Source organism: Syngnathus typhle, linkage group LG8 (genome assembly GCF_033458585.1).
Source record: "Syngnathus typhle isolate RoL2023-S1 ecotype Sweden linkage group LG8, RoL_Styp_1.0, whole genome shotgun sequence".
Taxonomy (NCBI): Eukaryota; Metazoa; Chordata; class Actinopteri; order Syngnathiformes; family Syngnathidae; genus Syngnathus; species Syngnathus typhle.
Window position 1 is genome coordinate 3,672,563 of NC_083745.1, and position 25,549 is coordinate 3,698,111.

At 42.3% G+C, this 25,549-nt stretch overlaps 3 protein-coding genes across 9 annotated transcripts; 2 read left to right on the plus strand and 1 right to left on the minus strand.

Annotated features, from left to right (window-relative positions):
• Positions 1-15,748, plus strand: zgc:154058 (Transmembrane protein 150A-like). 4 transcript variants are annotated; one of them, XM_061285945.1, is made up of 11 exons: positions 1-319; positions 540-738; positions 4,171-4,218; positions 4,570-4,656; positions 6,062-6,129; positions 8,806-8,933; positions 10,599-10,776; positions 10,903-11,476; positions 11,860-11,980; positions 14,837-15,456; positions 15,563-15,748. In XM_061285945.1, exons 2-8 carry the CDS (start codon positions 674-676, stop codon positions 11,148-11,150), a joined length of 822 nt encoding a protein of 273 aa, XP_061141929.1. In that variant the 5' UTR covers positions 1-319; positions 540-673; the 3' UTR covers positions 11,151-11,476; positions 11,860-11,980; positions 14,837-15,456; positions 15,563-15,748. The 4 variants fall into 4 exon arrangements, with proteins under 4 accessions (XP_061141929.1, XP_061141928.1, XP_061141930.1 ...); XM_061285944.1 differs by having other exon boundaries at positions 10,903-11,392; positions 11,477-11,980; XM_061285946.1 differs by having other exon boundaries at positions 10,903-11,392.
• Positions 14,592-20,036, minus strand: mat1a (methionine adenosyltransferase 1A). Of its 2 annotated transcripts, XM_061285929.1 has the most exons (10): positions 19,711-20,036; positions 18,416-18,493; positions 17,760-17,882; positions 17,568-17,680; positions 17,324-17,467; positions 17,042-17,167; positions 16,883-16,975; positions 16,639-16,821; positions 16,224-16,357; positions 14,592-15,061 (listed from the first exon to the last, which is right to left on the minus strand). In XM_061285929.1, exons 1-10 carry the CDS (start codon positions 19,775-19,777, stop codon positions 14,959-14,961), a joined length of 1,164 nt encoding a protein of 387 aa, XP_061141913.1. In that variant the 5' UTR covers positions 19,778-20,036; the 3' UTR covers positions 14,592-14,958. The 2 variants fall into 2 exon arrangements, with proteins under 2 accessions (XP_061141913.1, XP_061141914.1); XM_061285930.1 differs by lacking the exon at positions 14,592-15,061 and having other exon boundaries at positions 16,220-16,357.
• Positions 17,877-25,525, plus strand: LOC133158630 (peroxiredoxin-like 2A). Of its 3 annotated transcripts, none has more exons than XM_061285934.1 (7): positions 17,877-18,941; positions 24,113-24,175; positions 24,245-24,395; positions 24,473-24,564; positions 24,629-24,769; positions 24,845-25,009; positions 25,131-25,517. In XM_061285934.1, exons 3-7 carry the CDS (start codon positions 24,251-24,253, stop codon positions 25,230-25,232), a joined length of 645 nt encoding a protein of 214 aa, XP_061141918.1. In that variant the 5' UTR covers positions 17,877-18,941; positions 24,113-24,175; positions 24,245-24,250; the 3' UTR covers positions 25,233-25,517. The 3 variants fall into 3 exon arrangements, with proteins under 3 accessions (XP_061141918.1, XP_061141915.1, XP_061141916.1); XM_061285931.1 differs by lacking the exon at positions 17,877-18,941 and adding an exon at positions 20,171-23,235 and having other exon boundaries at positions 25,131-25,525; XM_061285932.1 differs by lacking the exon at positions 17,877-18,941 and adding an exon at positions 20,171-23,076 and having other exon boundaries at positions 25,131-25,520.
• The last annotated feature ends 24 nt before the right edge of the window (positions 25,526-25,549 follow it).

Below are 25,549 nucleotides of genomic sequence, written 5' to 3' on the forward strand. Positions count from 1 at the left end.
ACACGCCGGCACAGGTTGCGGGGGGCGGAGTCAAACAGCTGGATAGCCCGGAGTGTCTCGTGGCGGCTATCATGCAGGTCGCGCTACGCGTTGAAGGCAAACGAACTCCCCTTTCGTTTCCCCGCTATCACTAAATGCTCTAAACGGGGTTTCGTCCGAGAAAACGCCAGCAAACTACCGCTTCTGCGCCCTTTTTTGCTTTTGTTTCCCCCTCGGCTAACTGAAAAGGGAAGACGCCAAGTCGTCTAACACTGAAGTTAAGGAAAACGACTTGTGGTGGGAGAAAAAAAACACCACTTGCTAGAAAACGTAGCGGAAGGTGAGTAAAGATGCTCTCATTTATTTGTTGCTAGCTTGCGGCACGAGACGCCGCGTAGCATTCGTCGTTATTCTCTGTTGATATTGAATGAAGATGGCGTGTAATGTTAAAACAACGTACCCGGTGGTAAGCTCTATTGAACTCCTGTGCTTGATTTAAAAAGCTGAACAATCTGATATAAAGTAATAATAGTGCCCTTTCCCCTCCTCCGTCCTTCTAGTGTGCCTGAAAAATGACTCATTTGCCGTCAGTGCAGATGTCAGCCCCACACAGTTAAATGTTAGAACAACTTGGGCACATTTTGCTCGGGTGGTCGAAGAGGAAAAAAAGGAAAGAGGGTTCGAGGTGCCTGCCATGTCTCTGTGGGTGATCCTGCCGATTAGCCTCCCAGCACTGACCATCACTGGGATCTGGGTTGTGTAAGTATTGGCATTTTCCCCCTCATTTTCATTTACCACAAAAGCAGTGAAAACAGTCATTTCAAGCATCTGAGGTTCAAGTATTCTTGTGTGAAGTCATCAAAGATTATCCCAAGGTCAGATACCACCCTGCCAAAGTCAGTCAAGATCACAAATTTTATATCAGTCTTCGGGCTTGTAGTAGTAGTACACTTTTTGTCCTCACTTCACAAAACTTCATACTAGTAGAATTCACTATTTGTATTTGCAACTTTTGCATAACCAGTAGCATGTAGACTTCTTACTTTTCCAAAGTTGTCCTACTCGTGATGACAAAGAGTATACATGAACCTGAAGATGGATGTTAACGATATCGAAAGGGTGTATGGCTCCAGGTAGTTTGCTCCATGTAATAGGTTGAGACAAGCTCACAAATGAGGCAATGAAGCCTTTAAAACTGTTTTGACAGACTCGTTTGTGTTCTGGATGAAAGTCAAGGTGGACTATGCAGAGACTTACAAAAAAAACACCAAATTCTTTTACCAACCTTATAATTGTATGACGTGTCATTTTTTTGCAAACCGAAACACAATTGCGAGCAAAACAAAATTACAGATAAGACCGAAGTTTAATTGTTAAAAAAATATTTTTGGTCCGTGTTACACAAAAGGTTGGGGACCGCTTAGATGAGCAAACTTGTGATTCCTCTTGCCTCAAAGGGAGCAACGCGACATGTTTACCCCAAATTCCTGGGAGCCATGGTAATTGCATGTGGATTAGCTCTCCAGGAAGAAGGGACCCTGGAATCGCTTTTTTAAAAAAAATTCCAAAAAGGTGTCAAATGTTCTTGTACATCTTACCTCTCCCTCTTCTTGAGCGAGTACCTCGTGTTCATGTTCGGGCTGACAACTCCGCTGTTATTAGAAGAGGAATGCGAACCATAGGAGGGGAGTCGTAGGGGCAGAGAGACACATGGCCCCGTTCCAAATGTTCACAGTTGTGTACGGAGAGTGCAACTTAATGTATGCGCCGTGTCATGTCGGCACAAGAATGGCATAGCAAAGATTCTGGAATATTGCAATACTGTTAACGACTAATCAAAGGCAATTTGTCATTTTGACATTCCATTTGTTTGATTTCTAAAATAAATTAAGAAAAAAAAACCCATTTGTTTATTTTCTACACTGCTTATCCAACCGGGACAAAGGCAAACGTGTTGAAGGTTAAAAAACAGTGCCTTAAAACACTGGACAATTAATATGTGCGACACATTAACCGATTTTTGTTAGGGTGTGTGAAGAGGACGGCGTTTTCATTTGTTTTGATTTTAGATGAACAAGATCACATAATGTAAGCACAGCTCGACTGTAGTCACGCATGAGCACGTTTTCCCGACCTGCCGATTTCGCCTTCAGCCACCCTCCAAACTCTGGTTCCTTACTGTCGGGTTCTCAAGAGCGCCTTGTTTCGAGACGCAGTCAACCCCCGTCTGCCGTCTCTCTCTTCTGAAGACTGCAATGTCAAAGGATGTGACCTGTTGCATAACTTGCTTCTCTCGACACTGGCGACAGGATGGGAGGAAAGTAAATAGTGTGCGGACGTACCGTAATGTAAAGCATGAACTGCTGACCCTTTGGCCGTGTATACATTGATCAACACCTAAAATCAATATCGATATAAAAATTCTACACAGTGGCAGGTTGTAAGAATTATTATTTTTTAATTACCACATTGTACGACTCAAATAGGGACAAATTAAACCCGAACTTGTAGAGGGGGAAAGTACAAATAAAACAAATAAATGTGATCTAATGTGGTTGCGCAAGTGTGCACACCCTCTTACAATGCGGGTTTGGCAGTAGTGAGAATGAGTTTTGAAAAGCTGAAATGGTGGCAAGCAGACACTTCCAGGGCCACACCAAATGATGTGCCACAAGTTTGACGCATGTGTTTTGGGATGGTGCAACTCTAGGTCTAAAAATAGCTCCATCGGTATATACAGCCCAAATAAATTCATCGTTCCCCCATCACACCCTTTCCTGTGGTCTTCCCGTGTTATTTTTGCACAGCTCTTTGGAACTGTTGACCGAAGCAGATTTTTTCCATGAAAGAGGCTTTTTCATGTTCTAGTTGGGAAAAAATAGGAGTTATTATTACTTCATGAGAACTTTAGTTTGAGCTCCATTTCTGGTATTTTCCTACAAAAAGCAAACCAATGGAATATCCTAAACGTCAGCCACCCACAATTCTTTCTCATGGAGCTCTGAAGAAAATCCCTCGCTAATCCAACATTTTTTTTTTGTCAACGCTCAAGTTGGCTTTGTTAGCTTGCTATCTTGAGGCCGGGTTTCACGCTCACCTGAGGGTTTCCTTCACAAAAGCTCTTTAAAGCCACAACGTCTGGCAAGTCGCTTATACGACTGATTTACGTTGCCTCAAGGTTTTTGTGTGCCATTTTAGGGGCATAAATTTTTTTTATTCTAATTCTTACTAACAGGAGAATCGTATATCACACAGGCATGTTCTGTATTCTGACAGCTTGTGACAACACAATCTCGCCAAGCTGCGTGTGTGGAGCAGGTGGGCACGTCAGAAGATGTTTTATGGCGCCAACACGTTCGGCCACGGAAACATTCTTAATTGACACTCGAACTCGTCTTGAACCGCTTTCTATGATCGCGACAGGATTTTTGCGTCTGGTTTTCCAATAAGCTTTTGATCAGTGTAACCACGAATAACGATCGAAGCGTTTATTAGCTAAGCCGTGTTGTGTATTGAAGCAGATCGCAAGGCCAATCGTGCTTTTGATGATTTCATTCTGTTTTATTTACAGCTCTGCGTTATGGGCATGTCAGGACAGAGCGGGACTGTAAATCTGTTTGACGATGGCTGCGTTACATGATGCAACAATCTGAAGAACAGTGGTAGTCTTTATCTCGCGGATAAAAATGCTCCTCCGGTCACCGACTTGTGGAGCTGGTCAGCGACCTGATCAAAGTCAACGCGGGAAGCCGGGATGCGATTACCCGAGATTGACTCAAACAAAACACTCACACTGTAATCTGTCTGTAGCCTCGTCGAGTTGGGGACGGAGTGATAAGAAATGGCAGGTTGCCCATGCCCAAAGCAGGGGTGTCAAATTTTGTTTTCATCAGGTGTCATGGCTGTGCTTGCCATCAGAGGGGCGATCGAAACCATGAAACAACATAAGAGAGTATTGCCACACAGAAAATGATCATCTCCAAACAGACTAAAATGCACATAACAGGAGAAAGTTGGAGAAGATGCAAGGGAGGAGGACTAGCTGCTTTTGAAGCAAATGCTCCAGAGCCAAGACTACACAAACCAAGAAGCGTCTTTGCAGAAAAAGGCCAAGCACATAAACAACACCCCATAAAAGAAGTGAATTGTGGCTATTTGTTTCGCTTAATTACTCTTGCTCTCCTCCCCCAGGTATGCCATGGCCCTCTACAACCAGCACGTCTGCCCGGTGGATAACTGGTACGTATGATCATCTTCTCTTTTGGGACAGGAAATCTTTGATTTAGGTTCCAAGCAGACACTTTTGAAAATAGAAAAATAGGCTTGGTAGCATCGTTTTTTTGGGGCCAATTTCACTTTACAATTTGAAATTTCCTTATTTCGCTTCCTTTTTTTTTTTTTTTTTTTTTTTTACTTCCTTATTTTCTATTGCTATGGTTGTCTATGTACAATACATACGTCATGACTTGGCATTTTATTTTGCTTCTCTAATGTTAGAGTAGTATGTGGGGAAAAAAAAAAGATGTGGTCCGTACAGTTGTTTGAAGACGAGGTGGATGTCAGAAAATGTCGAACGGTGTGCCGTTCCAGGTTGTACAACCAGTCGTGCGAAGAGGAGCTGTACTTGCAGAGCGGCCCAGTGTTGTGCTGCACGCTCGACAACATACCTCTCATCAGGTCAGTGAGGACCCCCCTCGCCCCCACCCAAGCTCCTGCACGTCTCCCTGCACGTGTCTGTCTGTCTGACGATTAAAAACAGGAACACGAGGGCCATTGTGCTTTGCATCCCTCTTGCGGATTAAAGGGTCTCCTCTAAGGCATACGTCCGAGGCCCCCAAATACGGCCTGCCACATCATTTTATGTGGCCCGCAAATTGTTCATCAACTTTGTGTCAATATTAAAATGATAAATTGTCTTCACCTAAAAAAAAAAAAATTATTAGCATTCATTTCTTTAAAATATTTGAACATTTTTTTTCTAGTTTCTCATTTCAAAACACTCATTCATCATTTTTTACTGTAACCTATACCATATAAGGTGTTAAGTCATAATGGCCCTCCGAAGGTAACTGACTACGATGTGGTCCGTGACAAAAATGAGTTTGACGCCCCTGCTCTAAGGAGACACTTCTCCCCATGAATGCGCGTACTCGCGTTGGGAAAATGACTCGGGGCTGGAGCGTCTCGCCTTCCACTGTGGCTGCTCAGAGGCAGAGCCCGGCCCCATGCAATCATGTAAACACACAACTCGCAGAGTTTGCATCTTTGGGAGCAAACCAAAGTGCGGTGGCTGTTTTCTTTGACTCGGGCGTTTGATCATGAAAGGCTAGTTCGACCCTCGATAGGTTTGCGGTTTATGTAACATGTCTGGATGAAATCTTTTCAAGAAAAAAAAAACAATAAATCATGCATTATGTCACCAAAAGATAAACAAGAAGAGAGACCAAACAAAGAGGTTATGTAAAATGAACAGAGATGAAACGACAGGGGGGAACGCTTGTCTGAAGTTCTCTTCAATTGAACATGTTTTTCTTGGCCTGTGATGCGGCACTCCACCAGGTTTGGTGATAATAAGCCTGCCAATTCTTGCATAAGCCAGCCGACAGTCAGCTGCAATGTGAAAATACACTGCTGGGGTAAAAGTTGAAGTTCAAATGCGTAAAATAAACGTGGATTAGAACTTTTGCGGTTAAACGCAATTCCTCCACACTTTTTGCCATTTGCGCTACCCCCAAAAAAGAAAAGAAAAGGTGAAACATTCATTGAGTTAATTCTTAGTCAAGATAAACTAATCAAGCGTGTCCACTGTATTCCGACTGTGTGAAAAACGCATGTGACTGCAGTCAGCTGAGTTGGCTTTTGGTGGGCAGCCGCTCCGGGCACAGACAGACGGCCTCTATTAGCAGACCACCAACAAAACAATTGCTGTTCATTCAAAGAGAAGCTGTGTGTGTGTGTCAAAAGCCTCGATTTCACCGCCCGGAAAGAGTCAAACAATTTCATTTAGCGGCAATCAACTCTGTAGAATTATCTGTGTTGTTGTTGTTCATGCCGTTAATGTCCGTGTTCTCTCGTCTTGCAGTAAATGTGGGACGCTTCCGCCGGAGAGTTGCTTCTTCAGCCTTATCTGCAGCACAGGCTCATTCATGGGTAAGGCATCATGTGTACACGCTTACACAAACTCAATCAGCCCCGTCATTAGCGCTCTATTTGTTTATGTCTGCTGTTATCGCGTCGAAAGCAAAGGTAGCTTCTTCCAAAATACAAGCTAGCGCGTGCTAGCTGGCAAGGCAAAGCAGCTTTTATATACATCTGGCATTACTTTGGTATTATAAAATCATTAGTGCCCTGGCAATCTTGCCGTCTGCGAACTGCAATGTTTTCTTTCCGTTCCTTGTACAGCGGAAGAAATGCAGAAGTACAAGCTGACATTCAAAAGTAGGACGTTTAACTTGCGGTGGCCTTCAATGCACCATGAGAACAAACGCAGATGATTGCAAATGATAGCACCGATATAAAAAAATAAATAAAATAAAAAAAGTCCACTTAACATTCAACAAAATCAAGCGAGGTACACAAAATCATTTTGACATCTTAACTGATTTTTCAGTCCATTTTCCGGCCCAAACGTTTTATTTTTGTTCGTGTACACGTGCTGTTCCTTGCGCTAAGTGCTGGTTCTGACTGCCCTCATGTAGTTAATGTTTCCCAGCTGCGGCTCGCACATGCTGTGTGTGAATACGTACGCAAGTGCGTGCGTGTGTAAGGAAGGGCCTTGGTTCCTCGCCATGTTTATTCACGAGGAGTCGCCATTCTGCTATTTCCAGTCCCTTGGCTCTGATTGGTTGGCACTGGAGTGTTGCCTGAGCCATGCCGGCAGCTCCATTCAATGTATGTAATTTACAACAGTGACTCTGTTGTCGCGGCTCCTTTTAACCCCTTCATCGACGCTTCCTTTCCTTCTCTGCTTCCAAGCAGTTATCTATCATAATAATCCAAGACAAGGGGCTTATCTTTTTATTTGTCAGCTACTGGCCAAGAAAGCGTAACGACGTACAAGAGCCTGTTGTGAATAGCCGGTTCATTTATGGGCTCCAAGGATTAACTCGAAGCCATCACTCCGGTTTCCTTTCTTTGCCCATACAATCCTTCAAAGACAATAGTTGCATTATTTCTCCGCATGCCTCCTGTGGGAGAGAATGTTCGGGGTGAAACGAATCCCCCACTTGGGAGACATTGGCGTTTGTTTAACTGTAAGGTGTGGTCTGATAAGAACCTGTTGATATTTTTGTGATTATTATTATTTTGTGTGCGTTTCTTTCAATTGCAACTGTTGAAAGTTTAGGTCGGCCCGCCACTTTGCGAGGTCACAGCGTGTATAATCCGGTTTGGATCCCGATTTGGATTGTGATCAAAGCCCAGTCATGTGTGCATTCATGATGAATTCGTCTCATTCTTTGGTGTTGCGCAAGATGTTGTATAATGTCTGTAACCGCAATATTTAAGGAAATAGGTAAGATTTTGAGCAATGCAAACTTTACGAATATTAATGTTACATGGGACGGCTAATTTTGAATCTATATATAATAATCTATATATATAATCTATATAATAATCTATAACCCGTCAACATGGCACAAGTACGGCCAAAAGAAATCAATCCAGCCAACCAAAATAATCCAAACATTGATGATACGTGTATCTAACAGGGCAAATGTTTCTCATCTTTCAACGTTCCGTCGCAGTTTTGGACATTTTCTGCCTAATGCTAAGCGAGCTGCCACGTCCTCATCTGTAAAGTCTCAAAAGTCATTTTGTAGCAATGGGGAAAAGGTCGACAGCCGGCGAGTCTGCAGCAGAGAGCCAGAAATGCCATAATCTAATGCAATAAACCGCTGTTGACTTGCTTATCCTTTCAGTGAGCCAGCATGTTTCCCACTTTATACAAAGAGGGAAGAGAGAAAGGGGGGAGAAAAAAAAAAGACCAGATTGTTTACAAGGAGATGCTGCGCCCCCCTTTTCAATTGTCACTGAAATCACTCTGCCAAGACTTTTTATTTCTACTCCGGATACACACAAAATTCAACTTGTTGAGATGAAAAGAATAATTGATGATTGCATGACTAAGAAATTGATCTCTTAGAAATCTGTTTCTTGTCTCTCATAGCTGGTAGCGTTTTTTTTGCGCATGTTGCCATATGTCCCTCTTACCATCCTTAAAAGCAACATTTAAAGCCCTTTAAATTCATGCGACTCTCCTAATAGAGTAATCCTTGTGTTGAGGTTATGTAAAGTGCACTGAGATGTCTTCTCTGACATTTCCACATCCCGCCAAAAGCGGCGTCGAGCGTTGTCAACTCGGAACAGTGTCCCCCCTCCCCTCGGCCGCGCTCGCCATGACTACGCCGATTCGGGGATGACAAAGAGACGCTTTAGTACAATACACGGGCTGCGTGTCAAGACACCAAGGGGCTCCTTGTCCCCTTTCATTCTGCCATCTCACCCTCCGTGGCCCACTTTTAGCAAGAAGCTGCTCAAGCCCGCGTCGGCGGTGGAGGAGCTGCAAAGGTCCCAGACAAAGACAAACTAGTGGGGGCTTGCACCAACAATGCCTGCCCAGTCACATCCCATTAACCCATCAAACAGTCGCAGTTGGCTCCTTCATTTTCCTTCACCTGTATTCTTATGTAATACCACCCAACCCCTCAAGTCAATGTTAAAATGAACTCAAAATATGCATATTGTAGTGTTTGCCTTTTTTATCAATAATAATAAATCAAATAAATGCTCTAAATTTCCCTCTTTCCGGTACTTTTTGCTTCACAGTCATGGTGATCGTGCTGCTCCGCTACGCCCACGTCATTGAGAAGCACCAAAATTGCGTCCTCAACACGGCGAGTCTCTCCACAGGCTGGATCTGTGCGGCTGGACTCATCATGGTGGGCAACTTCCAGGTATGATCTCCAAGCCAAATGCTTCATTTTTTAAAATCTTATCCAGACTTATCTTGCATTCACAAGGAGGAGTCCATTTATGTTTATTAAAGTCAGTTTGTTGGCGCTATATCTCTTCGCTCCTCTGTAGATGTTTGTTCATTGGAAAGAATCTCTGCTTACTTTAAATATTTGGGGAGGGCTGGCCGGGTGCCTCGATGGATGGTGTCCGCTTCTTTCCAAGATGGGTACGCAGAGGGAGAGGAGGGTCTTACAGGAATGCTAAATAAAACCTCCATCTGGGATTGTGTGGGAACGGCGGGAATAGAACAACATGGAGATATAGCAAATAGGCTGAATTAATATTTTAAATATCACCACAAATATGTTATTTTTTCCATCATTTCCAAGTACTTTGAGTTATGTACATAATATTGAGCAATAGCGACCTGCTTTCTTTTTTTCCTCTGGGGCCCTGCTCTCTGCACAAGCCTTTTTTCACGAGCCGAAAGTGGGAGAGAGTCAGTGACTCATAGTCTGGCATCCGGAATTTTTGGGCAGAGCCTAGAGGGTTCCATCTTTAACCAAATGCAGGCCCTTGAACTTGGCCCACGCTCTCTGCATGCTTAGGGGAAGGAAATAAAGATGTAAATGACGGTGGATGAATAGTGACACTCCAATGCAAGGAAGGGGAAAACATTCAGAAAGGCAGGAGAGGCGTGACGACGTCAGCCCGCGCTGTCGCCCCGCTGTTACATAAGGTGGCGGCTGGCAGGACAGCTGTGGCGTGGCCACGGGGGCTTTCGCTGTCGGGCAGACGGACGTAAATAGATGACGCTTGTGAGCGTGGCTCTTTTGAAAGTCTCTTGCTAGCAAATATATGCCAGAGAAGTGAGCATTGTCGAATGCTTTGTTTGCATTTGTTGCTACCGCTTGCATTTAAATGCAAGTTGTTGAAAGGTTTGGAGCCTCGGTGACATCAATGCTAGTTTTTGCTAGCACCTTGAACATGTCCGTATTTTTTACTCAACTACAGATGAGGCCGATCCTCTTTTGTTAAAAAAACAAAACATTTGAGGAGTCATATTGAATGATAAATTAGACCAGAACAATAATGAAATATATTTCAACGATGCATTTGTGTCCTGATTGGATGACTTGAAACTATTTGTCGCACTGACTCCTAATATGTTATTTCTGTAACTGACTCATTGAGGCGTACGGTGATAGGACCGGGCAGATCTGTAACATCTGAAGCGAGCCCGACTCACACAATGTGACTCAGCTGCCACCAAGAGGTTGAAAAACCACTCAGAGCAAGTCTTACTTAATATACTGTTATTTATCTACCGCTGTGTCTGCAGACATGACATCAGATATTGTTGCGATGCTCCGACACGCCAATCGCAGTCATTTGAAATGCGCTCCACATTGGAGTTACGCTTTCAAAATAAACAACAAACAGTGCTTGTAATATTTGTACAAAAAAAAATACTACAAAAAAATTAAGCCCAATTTAAACATTGAATCAATGATTCTTTTATGTACCACTAGAGGGAGCACACGTACCACACTTGTTTGCTTTAAAGATTTGAACACAATCTGTGCAGCAACGCATGTAGACACACAAAACAATACTTCTGCTCTAAAGAGGACAGTAATCCAAATCTTTTCTCTTTCTGATAGGTGGACTATGCCAAAATTCTCCACTATGTCGGAGCAGGCATCGCCTTCCCCACCAGTATGCTGTTTGTGTGCCTGCAGTCGGCGCTGACCTACCGGCTGGCCAAGACGCAGGGGGAGTACAATGTGGCCCACCTACGGCTCTGCATGACCTTACTCGCCTTCGTCGCCTTGGTACTCAGTATCCTGTTTGACCGCCCGTGGGGGTTTGTTTCGTGCTTTCCGTTAATGATTTGAAAGGGTTTTGATTTAACCAAGTCGAGGAGTCTCCGAAGCTCTTTTATACGCTCCTTAACGACATTTCCAGGCGGCGTGTTTTTCTGCCAGGAAAGATTCATCCTGCAGCACGCCTCGGCCATCTTCGAGTGGGTCTTCTGCGTCATCATCATGCTCTTCTACGGGACGTTCGCCTTCGAGTTTGCCGGCATTTCGGGGGACACCGTGGCCGTGCTGGCCCGAGGGGGCTCCCTGGGGGGCGTGGGGAGGGAACACAAGATGGACTCGCTGGGTCCGCCGCCACCGCCGCACCCATCCGAAAACATGTCCATCCTGTAGGGCCCGACGTGCTGGATTATCCTTCCAGGACAGGGGTTGTCAAATCAGTTGAGTCACTCAATCCCATGACGATTTGAACTCAAGCAAAGCTCCAACGGAAAACCTTTCTTTCATTACATCCGAGCTTTTCCACCTCCTTTCCGCCTGTCTGCATTTTGCACGTGTGTGTGAAACCAAATTTCCCAGCCAGCCAGCCAGCCGGCCGGCGTTCAGCGCCTCGTGTTAGCATCGGAGAGCTAAAGGTCCATCAGATTAAGAAAAATCTCTTGTTCCCCTCTCCCGCCCTCTCCGTCTCAACAAGTGACCTTGGATGTTTTCCTCTTCAGGTGATTACAACCGGGCCTTTTTCATTTCATTTGGTGAGTGCGCGCATGCTAAACAGCGAGCTGCTGGACGGCCGCAGCTCAAATTAGAAAGGCCCGTATTGTCTGCTGCTCTCATCGGAGGAAGGTCAGGACAGAAGCAATAAACTCTCTTCAGATTGTCCTACAGACCAGTTACGTAAATACTGTTACACATAAAAAAAGCGGGGGGGGGGGGGGGGGGGGACCCGGTATGTAGAATTTTCATAGTTTATCTGCGATATCTAAAAATGAGCTCAGATTACAGATTTGCATAGCAGGCCCCCCCCCCCCCGCTCAGAGCGCGAATGATGTTTGCTCCCCACTGACATCTTTGTCACTGTTTGTTTGTATTCATGTTTTCCAAGTACTGATGCTGCCTCACAATGCAGACGCTTGATTGTCCAAACGTTGCCAACAGACCTCCGTTGCTATACGATTCTCTGCCAAAGATGCTACGCAGACTTCTGTGCATTCCATCCGCTCACTGTAAGCTTTTTTTTTTTTTTTCCCTTTTCCTATAATATTCCTCCGAGAGGCGATGTTGCTGTCAAAAGTGTGCCAAATATCACTGTGCCTGTGGCCTCGGTGCTAATAACAAAGCCCCTCTCAATATTGTGCAGTACACTCAATTTGATCAGTATTGGCTACACCACAAATACACCCGGAAAAAGATTACAACAGATTTACCTTGACTTTGAAGTTTTCCGAGTTTAAAAAAAAAGCTAGACTGCCTCCAAAATGTGATCAATAAGTGATCACAAAAAATACTCAGCCATTTCCAGGTGTACCTAATGTTGCCTAAAATAGTCGCGTTGCCTTGACATCTATTTTAAGAGATGTTTTTCTTTTTTTTTTTTTTTTTATTATGTGTGGCATTCATTGGCTTAGTCCAACATATTCTACTATGCTGTACTCCAGACGTGTGCCAACCAAAATGACCTATGCAGCTATTGTCATACTTGTTACACGTCATTAATTTATATTTATCGCCATCATTCCAGACTTAGGTCACTTGTTTTTCCATCAGTCTGTCATTTGTCTCAAATCACTTTAGAAATGGCCATAAAACTACTGTTAAAAATGAATTAAAAATACATTATTCAATATTAACAAGCCCAAACTATATATATGAAGGCCAGTGTGTTTACATCACTTTTTTTAGTTGTGAAAAACACCTGAAATTTTCATTGATGCGTTTCAAGGAATGTTTCCTCTCCTTTTTGTGTCCTATTTATATATCTAAAATTTAAAATCCACAGAAGGTCCTGGTGACAAAAAAAAAAACCCTAAAAAAAACATAAAAAGTATATACTTCTCTATTATAACTATTTTCCGCCGGCGTGCTTCTTTGGGAATGAAGCGTCCCAGCAGTCCCACATTACATTTCTAGTTCAGCGTTTTTCTTTTATATTCGTCCACCAGATGGTGCCAGTTTTCTCCATTAGAAATAAATTAGCAAAAACAAATACACTCTGGTTTTCATTCAAAATTTGAGGTTCTATCATGTTTTCCCCAAGTGGACTACATACGGAAATAATCGAGTACAAAAAAGTTGAGCAACCCCTCGCACTATAATTTTTGCCTTCTAAATTCCTCATTTGTTTTCATTTACTGACTCATCTTTACACTCAGGAAAATGTTAGGACATAACACAATTCACTTACTTCTGTTCTGTCGCCTTGTTCTACTGTTGACAACCCATTGTGTACTTTTTTTTTGGTTTGTTTTATGGTTTAAAAACAGAAAAAAAAGACCATTCCAATATCATTAGCTCACTGCGCTGCCAAGCTACACCATGTTAACCCGTTAATAGCAAAAGCTATCATGCAATCATTATTAGACTATGAAATAATTAATCTGTAAACCGCGCGTAGATAAATATTAGATGTACATACGGTATGTGTATATTCAGTACTCAACTTAGCTGCCCATGTGCCTTATAATTAAAAGCAAACCAAAGAGGTTGCAATTGTAAATTCTATTTTGATAATTGTATACTGTGTATGTGTGTGTGTGTGTGTGTATGCCTTTATGTTCACAAATAAACCCTTTTAAATAAATTACCCCCCCCCCCCCCCTTCGCTTTATTGCACAAAAGCAAACACTCTGTACATAGGCAATTGACACCTTTAATTTTCTTTTGGTTGAATTATTTACAGTCCAGTTATATTTTGCCAACTAAAAAGATGACAGCAGAGAGGACACCAATCCCTTCATCAAAGAATATTTTTTGTAGAATTAAGACATAATACCCCCCCCCCCCCCCCCAAAAAAAAAATAATGCCCGTTAAAACACACATTGAGACTCTCTGTTACTTGGCAACAAGTGGAAAACAAAAAAACATTTGTTTTTACTTGCTTGCTTAAAAAAAAAAAGGCAGTGACATTCTGGCTAATTTTGATTAGGTTGAGCTTTTGTGCCTTTTTTTTATTTTTAAACTTTTAGTTATGTGATAAAGGGCTCTTTGCAATTTTTATGACAAGTTTAATTTAATTTTGAGATGGTAAAAAAGGTTTTGTCAGCATTTGTGCCATTTAGGGGGCTTTTTAAGATTTAATTTGTTTTTCTAAATGCCATTTTGAAGCTTTTTACATCAGACTTTTTTTCTTTTCAATTTCACAATAAAACAAAAGCACTTAAGAACTTTTTATGACATAAATAACTGGATTTTATGAAGATAAAAGACATTTGGCAACTTCTGAGCACATTAAATGAGCTTCTTTGTGCCGCGACCTAATTTTTGTTTTGTTGGTACCACCTGCCAAAAAAAACAAAGGCAGCAAATATTTAGGACATTACTGAATATAATTTACTTTTTTCAGATTTGATTTGTTCTTGGAATCAAAACAAAGTAACTTTTTTTAAGTGTATTGTCAAATGGCATGAGCATTTGTAGCATTTGTTTTTTTTAAGGTCGTTTTCAGAATCGCATGGCAAAAACAAATGCAGATTTTTTTTTAGGCATTATTAACACATTCATATTTGTGTCATTTTGTGGATTATTTTTTTTTTTGCTTTGATTCGAATGTGAACATATATACACAACGGAGTCTGTTTTGATGTGTTTTGGTTGTAACATACCTCTGATGAGAGATGTTTTTTTTTTTTTTTTTTTTTTTTTTTTTATTGACCTGTTTTGTAGAGCACCATGTTGATTTGTGACCAGCTTTCCATTTCCAGCAGCACACGACATTCAAACAATGACAAGTGAAGATTTGGTTTTAGCACTAAGTACACTAATGGTTGTTCTAAAAAACATCTCCAGCATTGGCGTTGGGAAAAAAAAAAAGAAAAGAGCACCAATCTACAATTTAATAAGATGGTGTCTTTGTTCCCATTAGGTGTCCTTCACGTTACACCTCATCTCAACATCTTTTCTCAGCCACGAATATTTTATAACTTTGGTTTGATTGGTTTTGGTCCATGTCCTTCAGTAAGTATTTACTGCAAGGACACGGAGAGCTTAGAGGACGAGCCTTTTGGGAACCTCCCAGGTGAACTCGGGCCGACCGAAATGGCCGTAAGTGGCGGTCTGCTGGTAGATGGGCCTCTTCAGCTGAAGCTCCCTGCAGAGAAATCATTCAATGCATTACAGGAAAGTTCAATTTAATTATCATTGCCATTTTTTAAATGTTGACTGGCTTGATTTATGATTTGCTTTTGCTTGTATGAATAATATTTTTCAGGGATGATTCCCAGGAAGCAATGAGACAAAGCTTTTTGTGAACCAATAGGAATTTAGCAGCCATGTCACAGAACGCACACAAAGAAGTTAAGTAACACATAAAAGCGCTCTACTTGATCACATTGTCCATTGCTGCTTTTTTTCCCCCCTGCCTTAAAGGCTTCATTCTTGATTGATCCTTTCCTTGCTTTGTGTTTCTCTTCTCCACAGAAACAAACTCAATGGACCTAAAGTTTTGGCTGGGAGGTCTAATCCTATTTTCTCTGTTCAGAGTGGGTAAGAACATAACTTGCTAAACATCCATAGTTGCCTATTCTCGTTTTACGACTACTATGTATATTTCCCATGTAATAACTAAGGAATATGTACTGTTTTTGCTCAGCATGTGGCGGACAAGTTACCAGAAACGACATTACCATTGTTACCACTGGCAAGAGTGGTAACCTGGTTGGCAACATGATAGTCCCGCTCCTGCTGTTGTCTTCTACCACCTTTGTGGCTGTTGCTGATGTGCAGCCATGTTCACTTGGAACCTAATTTTTCATTAATAAACAATACATTGCTGCTATTTTCTGTAATGCTTCTTTGATGCTAGGGGAGATGCCAAGAAAAACTGACACGCGATTGCAATCGAACCCAACTAACCACTGTTGGTTGAACGGGATTCAATACAAGAGCTGGATCAAAATTTGGGCTTTTTAAAAGGTGGGAAGAAATGACCGAAGACGTGTTCACAATGTTTGGTAAACCAATTTATATTTATAATATCTATTACATGTATCTATTTTTGTATTTTTACTTTCTTAGATTACCGACATGTAATTTCAAATTTGCATAACATGTTATTTAAATGTATAACAGTTTGTATCTACATATGACAAAGTGTAATTTAGTCTTTATATGAACACACTGTGTACTGTTAGCGCCCTCTAGTGGCACTCATGAGTAATTTAATCTTTATATGAACAATACACTATACTGTTGGCGCCCTCTGGTGGCACCCATGATCATGACGATACCTTTACTGTACTCAGTTCACTTACCTGACGATGACTCCTGGCCTCAGGTCGAAGTTCTTGTTGACGATGTGCAGCAGTTCCGACTCGCTTTTACTGGACGAGCCGTACGTGAACAACGAGATGGACAGAGGGTGAGCCACACCGATGGCGTAGGACACCTGGAGGACATGCGCGAAAAGCCAATGTCTAAAACAAAAGTCGGCCATTTTGGGTTTGACGCGCCCCATTCTGGACAGGTAATACTCTCAGTTTGTGTTTAGGACAGGTGATGCCTGCTGGAATGATAAAAATAAAAAATCAGGCCCGAGAGGCACTTTCGGTGAACATCATGAAATTTGATAGACAGCCACTAGGGCTATTTCCAGGGGTCCTAAAAAGGACACCAGAACTGCCTGTTATAATTTGACTTCCATGAACATCATTTAGGACTGGCACCCACCTGCACCAAGACCCTCCTGCACAGCTTGGCCTTGACCAGAGATTTGGCCACCCAGCGGGCGGCGTAGGCGGCCGAGCGGTCCACTTTGGAGAAGTCCTTGCCCGAGAAGGCGCCGCCCCCGTGAGCCCCCCAACCACCATATGTGTCCACAATGATCTTGCGGCCCGTGACGCCGGCGTCCCCCTGAAGAAGCAAAAAGAGTCAACTCGGTGATGGGGCTTGGTCCAGGTCTCGAGGGGGTCACCTGAGGACCCCCGATGACGAAGCGGCCGCTGGGCTGCAGGTGATAGATGGTGTTGGCGTCCAAGTACTTGGCGGGGACCACCGTGTTGATCACCTGAGGAGAAACGGACTATTAGGTACACCTGCACCATCCACAGCACATGAGAAACCTTCACCCGACCTTCTCTTTGAGGACTTTCTTCTGCTCCTCCAGAGAGATGAAGTCGTCGTGTTGCACCGAGATGACAATGGTGTGGACTCTCTTGGGGATCACGGCGCCATCTTTCTGCTCGTAATGCACCGTCACCTGCGGGATGAACAACAAAGGTGAGCTCATCTCCACTTGTTGTTCCAAACAAACTCGTTCAGGAATCGGTTTGACACTCTGATGAAACTGACCTGGCCCCATTAGCCCTAAAAACATAAGGATAAAGATGAACCCAATAAATAATAATAATAGAACCTGCGTTTTGGAGTCGGGACGCAACCATGGGATGGTGCCATTGCGTCTGAGCTCGGCCATCTTGGAGTTGAGCTTGTGGGCTAAAACGATGGTGAGCGGCATGCACTCCTCCGTCTCGTCCGTGGCGTAGCCGAACATCAGACCCTTGAAAATACACAAAGCGAGTCGGATGATCCATTTTGATGAAAAGATTTCTAGACTCCATATTGCAACATGCATGTCAGCGGTGTTAGGGAAGTCCCACCTGGTCGCCGGCGCCAATGTCCTCCTCTTTGCGGTCCACATGGACACCCTGAGCAATATCTGGACTCTGCTGCTCCAGAGCCACCAGGACATTACACGTCTTGTAGTCGAAACCTGACAATGCAGATGATTAAAATCAACTACAATTCAAATTATTTTTGGATCAACTCGTTACTGTATCGCTTTGAATCACCTTTATCGGAGTTATCATAGCCGATGTGTTTGATGGCGTCCCTCACCACCTTCTGGTAGTCCACGTTGGCACGGGACGTGATCTCGCCACAGAGCAGCACCATGCCCGTCTTGCACACCGTCTCTGCCCAACGCATTCAACAAGTACGGTCATTCTTGTCGCTGTTGTTTGAGGGCTAATAATTACCAGAACATCTATAAGCTCATTTTTGTTAGCAGCTATATGGCGTTTTACATTATATGTTAGCGTTAAGCTCCTGGACTTTCCTGTTTCTTGGTAACAAAAAAAATTAAGAAAGAACATGTGTGTGTGTTTTGATCAATTTAAATAAAATAAAAAAATTAAAAAAATGTATATAATAGCAAGGTGTGAGGAATGAACCGCAAAATAGCAGGAAATTATGACAACTATTTAAATGTACCTATATAAATTCTAATAATTAAAAAAAATAATGATAAAAAAAAAAGAAAAAAAAAAAGATTAGACTTGCACCCTTTGGATTGCGGTGATGTGACATCTGCTTAGCATTTAGCTACGATTTCACAAGGTCCCTCGCCTTGTCATACTTAAAAAGCTCAAGAAATGCACTCCACGCAGTGTGCCGTATTCCAGATGGAATTCAGGCCAGAGTGTTTCGAGGGCTCCAATTTACACACCACAGGCCACTTTGGCATCGGGGTCCTGCTTGAGGTGCGCATCCAGAACGGCGTCGCTGATCTGGTCGCAGATTTTGTCTGAGGGAAGAAAACACATCGATAAGGAAGTGTCGGGTCAGACGGTTGTAATCCATCAGAAGTCAACTTATTTTCTGCTGCTGGAGAAATTCAGATAAAAAAAGGAAACAATCAGTGTCCTATTCATCTTGTGCGCTTTGTGTGCACCCCCACACACACTAATGGGATGAAGCAATCTCACTCAGAGGTTACATCAGAAACATAAATATTATATATAAATGTGTATTTGCAATGCATAATAATAGCTTGTTAAGTGGATCAATGTGTTTACCCCAACTGAAGCCAAGAAAGACAAATATTTTGCGGCAGGAGTTAAAGGTTACATAATGTGCGCGCGTCTGTGAAGCGGGTCAAGGTGTTATTCCGCTTGTGTTTACTGATTATGGATGTAGCAACGTGGACTTTGACAAGATTATGACACATTGACAGGAGGAGGAGGTGCAAGTAGGTGGGCATAACCATTTGAAGATTCTCTTTTGACGTATTAAGACGATCCTTGAAGTTTTCCAAACTTGTGGTCTGTGATTGTCACTGAAAAGTGTAGACTTTTTTTTTTTTAAAGAGAATTATTTTGCAAAATTCTAGTTTAATAAAAAAAACATTTTGATTTTTATGACAATATAGGAGTATTTTAGTAAGTTTTTTTTTAATCCGAGAGCTACTTGTCATTTTGTCCATTTTAATTTGAGCTGACTTTAGGACTTCATGGACAGGTCGCCAGTCAATCGCAAGGCATGTTTTCAGTGAATCTAATAGTCATGTTTTTATCAGCGCTTAACATGTTGCCTGACCAATAACAGATTTCTTTATAAGCCGGTGCCGATTCCAATATTTGGCACAATTCCGATAACCCATTGAGCTCATTAAGTTTTTGTTTTTTTTGGGCTATGTTTCATTGTTATTACAAGTTGGCTTATGTTGACGATTTTACATGAGCAAAAATCGGCTGATAATTTGTCGGTTGATTAATCGGTCTAACAGTACTGAAAATCTTTTTTCAAGTTGCTCACTTTTCATGGAACTTAACCCCCCCCCCCCACCACCACCCCCTGCTTGCACACTAGCGCCCCCCTCTCCCCCCACCAGCATGGTCCATCCGAGTGAGCCTCAAACACATGCGCTATGAATGGGATGCCGAGCATGCCTACCTCGGGAATAGAAAGAAAGTTTTAAAAATAAAAACCTTTTCAGGATGCCGTGTGAAATGCAAAGCTCACCTGGATGTCCCTCTCCCACAGACTCCGACGTGAACATAAACGAGCCGTCCTCCGGCAGATCACCCATTTTGCGTTTTTTGCTTACGGGGGGCAGCTTTGGGCAGTGTGTGTGTTGGGGTAGGGGGGTGGCTTTGGAAAGGATTTCCTCAGTTCCCACAGGCGATCAGTCCTGGTCTTTGACAAGTTTATATTCCCACTGCCGCTAGTTGTCTTTTTTCTAGAGGAGAGCGAGGCAGCCAACACAAGTTCTGGGCTACTAAAAAACTCCACGTCCGAGCCCACATGGTCCTTTATATAGATACATGGGCTAACACACACACATGCGTGTGTCATGTGAATCCGTGGGATAGTCCATTCCAGGAGAAGGGGGGTGGTGGTGTCGGATGGGAGGGCTCAAGTGCTCGCGGTAACGGTACATTAACCCCTCGTGGGCCTCAAGATGCTATGCTGAGAGCAAACAAAATGTCAGAATACACATTTTCATCCATGAGGATGAAAATCAAAGAATGGAGTGAAGTGAAAAGATGCTTACAGTTGATATCAAAAGTCTACACACCCCTGTTCAAATGCCAGGTTTTTCTGATGTCAAAAAATCAATTGAATTTCATTGATCTTTTCTTAAAGCTCTTCTTCTGATCTTATTTAATATACTGTATTTGATTTCATTAGAGCAGTAATTATAACGGTTAGTTATTAAGTATAAAAGACAACAACATTAAAAGGAGTTACACCCAAAAAAACAAAAATCTATATTTCTACCTTCAGTACAGCATCGATTACATTACACAGAAGCACTAATTGAGTTACAAGAAGACATTCACCTGTTTTTCTCGACGCTTGCCTCCATGCGTGTCCTGCCTGAGGCTCTGTTCTGCTCTCTACACACTCGGGACCATTTCCTCATCATCACATCTTTGCCCTGGTGATATCTTCTCAAAAAAAGAACAAGTGGATAGCCTATGCACGTTTTCTCCTTCCAGAACAACAGTAATGATGTATTTCATGCCAAACATGGCATTTGCACATGGGTGTGTAGACTTTTGTTATATGCACCGTAAACTAGTCTTGTGTATCTTATGTGACATTGCTACTTCTCCCTTTTAGAACTGGATGAAACCAGAGAAAACGTGAACGGTACCAAATTTACGGTACATAAATACGTTACATAACGGTACAACCTGTTAAAAACGTAACAGGTGATCCGCCTCTTATTTATCTTGGATGGCGATTGGGGTAAAAAAACTCTGGACGACCCAAGTTTGTTAATGACTGACCACGACTGAGCTTATTTTTCTTTTTTCCTGACAAGCTCGCTCTGGTTCTGGGTAAAGATAAGTGCTATCTCCTGACTGCCCCACATTTACAATAAATGCTGCATTGCCGATATCCATGCCGGACACAATATTAGGTACATCCGTTCAATATGAAGTGCAAAATGACGGTATTGCGTAATAACGCTATCACTTTACAATAGTTACAACTTTTTTTTCCTGATTGGCTCGGAGAAGTCACATGGTTCTTCTGCCATTTTGACTAACGTTACCAAATAAGGGCCCAACAAGGAGCTATTAAGCTGACTTGATATAGCAATAAAGTTGATTTTAATTTAATGTGAAAATTTCCCATCAATTAGCATCATCTTGCTCTTTATGTTTGAATTAAACTATATGAATGGGTGAGGAGTAGGCGGCTTTATGAGTATGATTTGATCGAGTTGAAAGTCCAAAGAGAAGGTTGACGCACAAAGATGTGCTAGCGGGCCCCCCGAGGGACCGGCGACCTTTGTGTTACCTGAAATGACATTTTCAAACATTAAACTACTCTGTGGCAAACACTCACACTGACTCGAGGAAGGCGTTAATGACACGGTAGCATAGTAGCATATTACTCCGACTTGCTATTTGACGGTAGCAGTTTTGAGAGAGAACCTGCTGCTTTTGTCCATCTTCAAATTTACTGTGTAATGATGTAAATTGAGGCTAAAAAAAACATTGAGGCTAAATGTAAGCAATTATTTTATTTTTCTAGTTTTCATAAAGTAAAGTAAAAAAAAAAATACAATGCAAATTTTTTGCAAAATTGATTAAATTAGAGCAACTAATTCGGTTTGTATATATATTTTTCTGTTTATTTGCAAAATTATTTATAATGTACAAAAACTCTTAAATTTTGGCCCAAAATACACTTCTACTTCATATTCAACCATTTTAAAAAATATATACTCCAAAATTTACATGACACATTTGATCATTTTTAAAATAACTCTCCTTAAATACCTTACCAAATAATCCACAGAGATGTCATTTAATAAATATAACCAACGTTTGAGAGCTTGGCCTTTTCTGTGCTCAATCCTGAAAAAGTGTCAGAGTGACACCAAAGCGTAGGCAGCCGTTTAACACCTCTTTGTGGTCGTAAGGGTTGCCGTATCATTTGGGGAGATTTTGACTTTAACACACTGGATGAGATAAAACTCCTCCAGGCTGTTTGTTTTTCCTCTTCAAGGGTTCAAGGACACACCGTTAAAAGCCCCCAACGTTCATGTGGCCTGCAGCCAGTTTCATATTGACAGTGTTACCTGTGAGTTTCAATTTTTATGTTGAGAAAATTACTTATGTAACACAATCTGACTAAATCTTTTCTTGACGTCCAAACATAGTAAATAGGACATTTGATTTGGGTTCAATTGAGCCACGGAGCATTAGTGTACTAACTCCATTTTTGAGTCTAGTGCAGAAATGAATAATGAAAATGTATGTAACTTATTTTTCGAGTTTGGTCCTGTGGCAATCTGAGCCGTGATTGGTCCCCAGCAACTGTGATGTCATTTTCATTCGACCACAAGTGGCAAAATGGCCGCACCCAACGCCCAGATGGATAAAAATGTGGATATTTTTCCGCTTAATTAATTTCCCACAAATGCAATGTTAATTCATTCCGGGTTTGTGTTGACTTCCCTTTTAATGAATCAGGCCAATCTAATCTGGTGTATTAATGCACTTGATATTCCAACCTACTGAGAAAAAAACTACTTGGAAGTCAACCAATGTCCCCAATGTTATCACAGAAATGAACTCCACGTCCACTTTTGATTGGCTTCATGATAGCACAGTCAAGGGAGGCCACCAATGGCTGCTCTGGAGGTGGGGGTGCATCTCCTGCGCTCTGATTGGCTGCCTCCTCCCCCTCCCACCAGCAGTCAAATACTTTAGTGTGTGTGCCAATATGAGACTTCCAAAGTTGTGCAAAACACACGTTTGACTATTCTGAGCATATCGTAATATAGTATATTAAGTTACATAACATTGCGCCCAATGTTTATTACGCTGCTGTCGCATGCACAAAGCAGAAGGAATGAGGCAGCTGGTAAGTTGTCACCCTATATCCCAGCTTGCTTCCAGCCTATTTGGACCCAAAGCACATTCCTCTTGTGAAGCTTCTTCAGAACATCACTATGGGAAGCTCTTTGAACATCTATTGGAGAGCTTTCAAATGCATTCATCTTCATGCTCGTTATCCTCACTTGTAAGGCCATTTTGCACACTTATCGGATTTGGAAAAAATACTTTGGGGGTGGGGGTAATGATGCAAAACTTTTTTTTTTTTTAAAGAAAATACTGAATAATGGAAAACAGGTGGTAGTCACTTAACTACCAAGTTCTAGAGTGGAGTCTATGGTTCAACTTCAAAGTTATCTTCACTGCAAGCTGTTAAAAAAAAAAAAAGTTATAAAATAGAGTAGTGACTGGATGTTTTCCACCAGTGGCTGTTAACTATATATAGCATCGCAGCCCTGAAAATACATATGATGACTTTACAATGACTTTGATGACGTCACCATTCAATGCAAACTACCTAGAAGCTAGTTAAGGATTAAACAAACTAAAAATACTGCTAGTTAAGAATTAAACAAACTAAAGATACTGTAGATTCGTGTTACATATGATGGAAATGATACCTCCACTTAGATATTGAATTTCTATTTAAAGAATGATTCTTACAATACATTAACTGCATAAAGTTGGCGCTGTATATATATAGCAATATTGGTGACGTATCTGCAGTACTGCTAGCATCCTGCAGGTGTCAGCATTGGACCAAATCAAGACGCTCGAAGATTTTCACTGACGTGCAAGTATTTTGTATATATATTTTAAATGCTCCTTTTCGAGAAGCAACCCAACTAAAATCAAAATGATCATGTTTATCAATGTTTAAAAAAAAAATCATGTTTTAGGTCAATTCTTAAATGTGTTAGAAGCAGCACCCGCCAGTGTCGGTGACCTAACGGCGGCGGTGCCTGGTATTGAGGGTTCAGCCTAACGGTGGCCTCATTTCACTTCAGCCATTTCTTGAGGAATTCCTGTCATGTTGTGCTCACGTAAGAAAGGCTTTTCCACAGATCGGGCTCATTTCAGGGCTTAAACCGCAGAGCCCCGGCTCATTAGTGGGCGACCACAGGCCGGTGAGTAACGTCTCGCTATGGAACATTTTTGTTGGAGACACCGTTGATGAAATGAAATATGTCATGTAGGTGGCCATGGCGACGGTGAACGCGATACTGAAGGTGGTCAGCTTGTTTGTGGCCGAGCTCATAAGCTCCGTCACGGACTGGTTCCAGACCTCGCCGACATGGGCTGACTTGCAGGTGTTGGAGGACACAGAGCTGAAGACCACCGGAGGTGGTAAGTGTGAAAATGTAGACTTTATGGATGGTAATTAAACGATAATACAAATTTAACAGTGGTCTTGGCTCTTTTAGTGCATGAGAAACACCGGGCCAGAAATCTGTGGGAGAAGAGCGGCGCGGTGGTCATGGTGGTCCGCCGGCCAGGATGATTGCTGTGCAGAGAGGTGTTATTGTGGAACTGTTTGTGGAACTCCTAACATTGAAAGTGACGCTGTTATGATGATGCAGGAGGCTGCAGAGCTGTCCTCTCTCAAGTCCCAGCTGCAGGACCTGGAGGTGCCTCTCTTTGCTGTGGTCAAAGAGAATCTTGGCAAGGAGCTGGACTGTTTCAAGAAGTTCTTCACCGGGAAAGTTTACGTGGATCAGATGGTTGGAAATTATAACAAACAGGAAACCAGTGTTGCGCGGTGTAAGCTGTTAAGCTGCTTTTCTGTTTGCTCACAGAGAAATTTCTATGGGCCTCAAGAGCGCTGGATGTTTCTTTCCATGTTCCTGCGTATTGGAGTGTGGAGGAACCTGTGGAGGGCCTACCGCAGGGGCTTCAGAGGAAACCTAAGAGGAGAAGGACTGGTCCTGGGGGGAGTCTTTGTCATTGGGCCTGGAGATCAGGTAGATGCCATTTTAAAAAAGGACATTAAAATGTAACTTCAAGATGTTTTGGATTGAAATCAAATTTGATTGGATTCATTTCTATTTTCTGATGCTATTTTCTTGTGTTGGTATTTTTCAGGGGATTCTGCTGGAGCATCGTGAGAAGGAGTTTGGGGATAAAGTCAACATGCTCGCTGTCCTCAGAACCGCCCGCAAAATGCGAGATGACATGAAACGCTAGACCTGACCCTATCGGGGTTTACGCACAAGGTGGATCACCATGTCTGATGATGTCATTATGAAATGTGTCAAAACGGGCAACTTTAACAGTTTGCTGCCTCGTTGTTTCCGGTTTGCTGTTGTGGCCTTTAATGATGATCTGACTCTAAACTCTTCTGAGGGAGCAGCTCTGATGTTTGTAAACAACCACACAGCCCGCCTGAAACTATGAGGAAGATCAAACCATTGAAGTCTTAGCTCTTAAACACTTGATTAAAAAAATAAATGGGTCAGTGACTAATACAAAAACACTTGATTAAAAAATAAATGGGTCAGTGA

Excerpts from the sequence above, each read along its gene's own strand:
- mat1a (XM_061285929.1), bottom strand. The coding sequence starts at position 19,777 with ATGGGTGATCTGCCGGAGGACGGCTCGTTTATGTTCACGTCGGAGTCT. Across the intron at positions 17,168-17,323 it reads GTCCCGACTCCAAAACGCAG|GTGACGGTGCATTACGAGCA; the intron begins GTTCTATTATTA and ends TTCATCCCGCAG. Across the intron at positions 16,358-16,638 it reads GCAGGAGGGTCTTGGTGCAG|GTGTCCTACGCCATCGGTGT; the intron begins GTGGGTGCCAGT and ends CATGTCCTCCAG.
- zgc:154058 (XM_061285942.1), top strand. The coding sequence starts at position 674 with ATGTCTCTGTGGGTGATCCTGCCGATTAGCCTCCCAGCACTGACCATC. Across the intron at positions 4,219-4,569 it reads GTCTGCCCGGTGGATAACTG|GTTGTACAACCAGTCGTGCG; the intron begins GTACGTATGATC and ends GTGCCGTTCCAG. Across the intron at positions 8,934-10,598 it reads TCATGGTGGGCAACTTCCAG|GTGGACTATGCCAAAATTCT; the intron begins GTATGATCTCCA and ends TCTTTCTGATAG.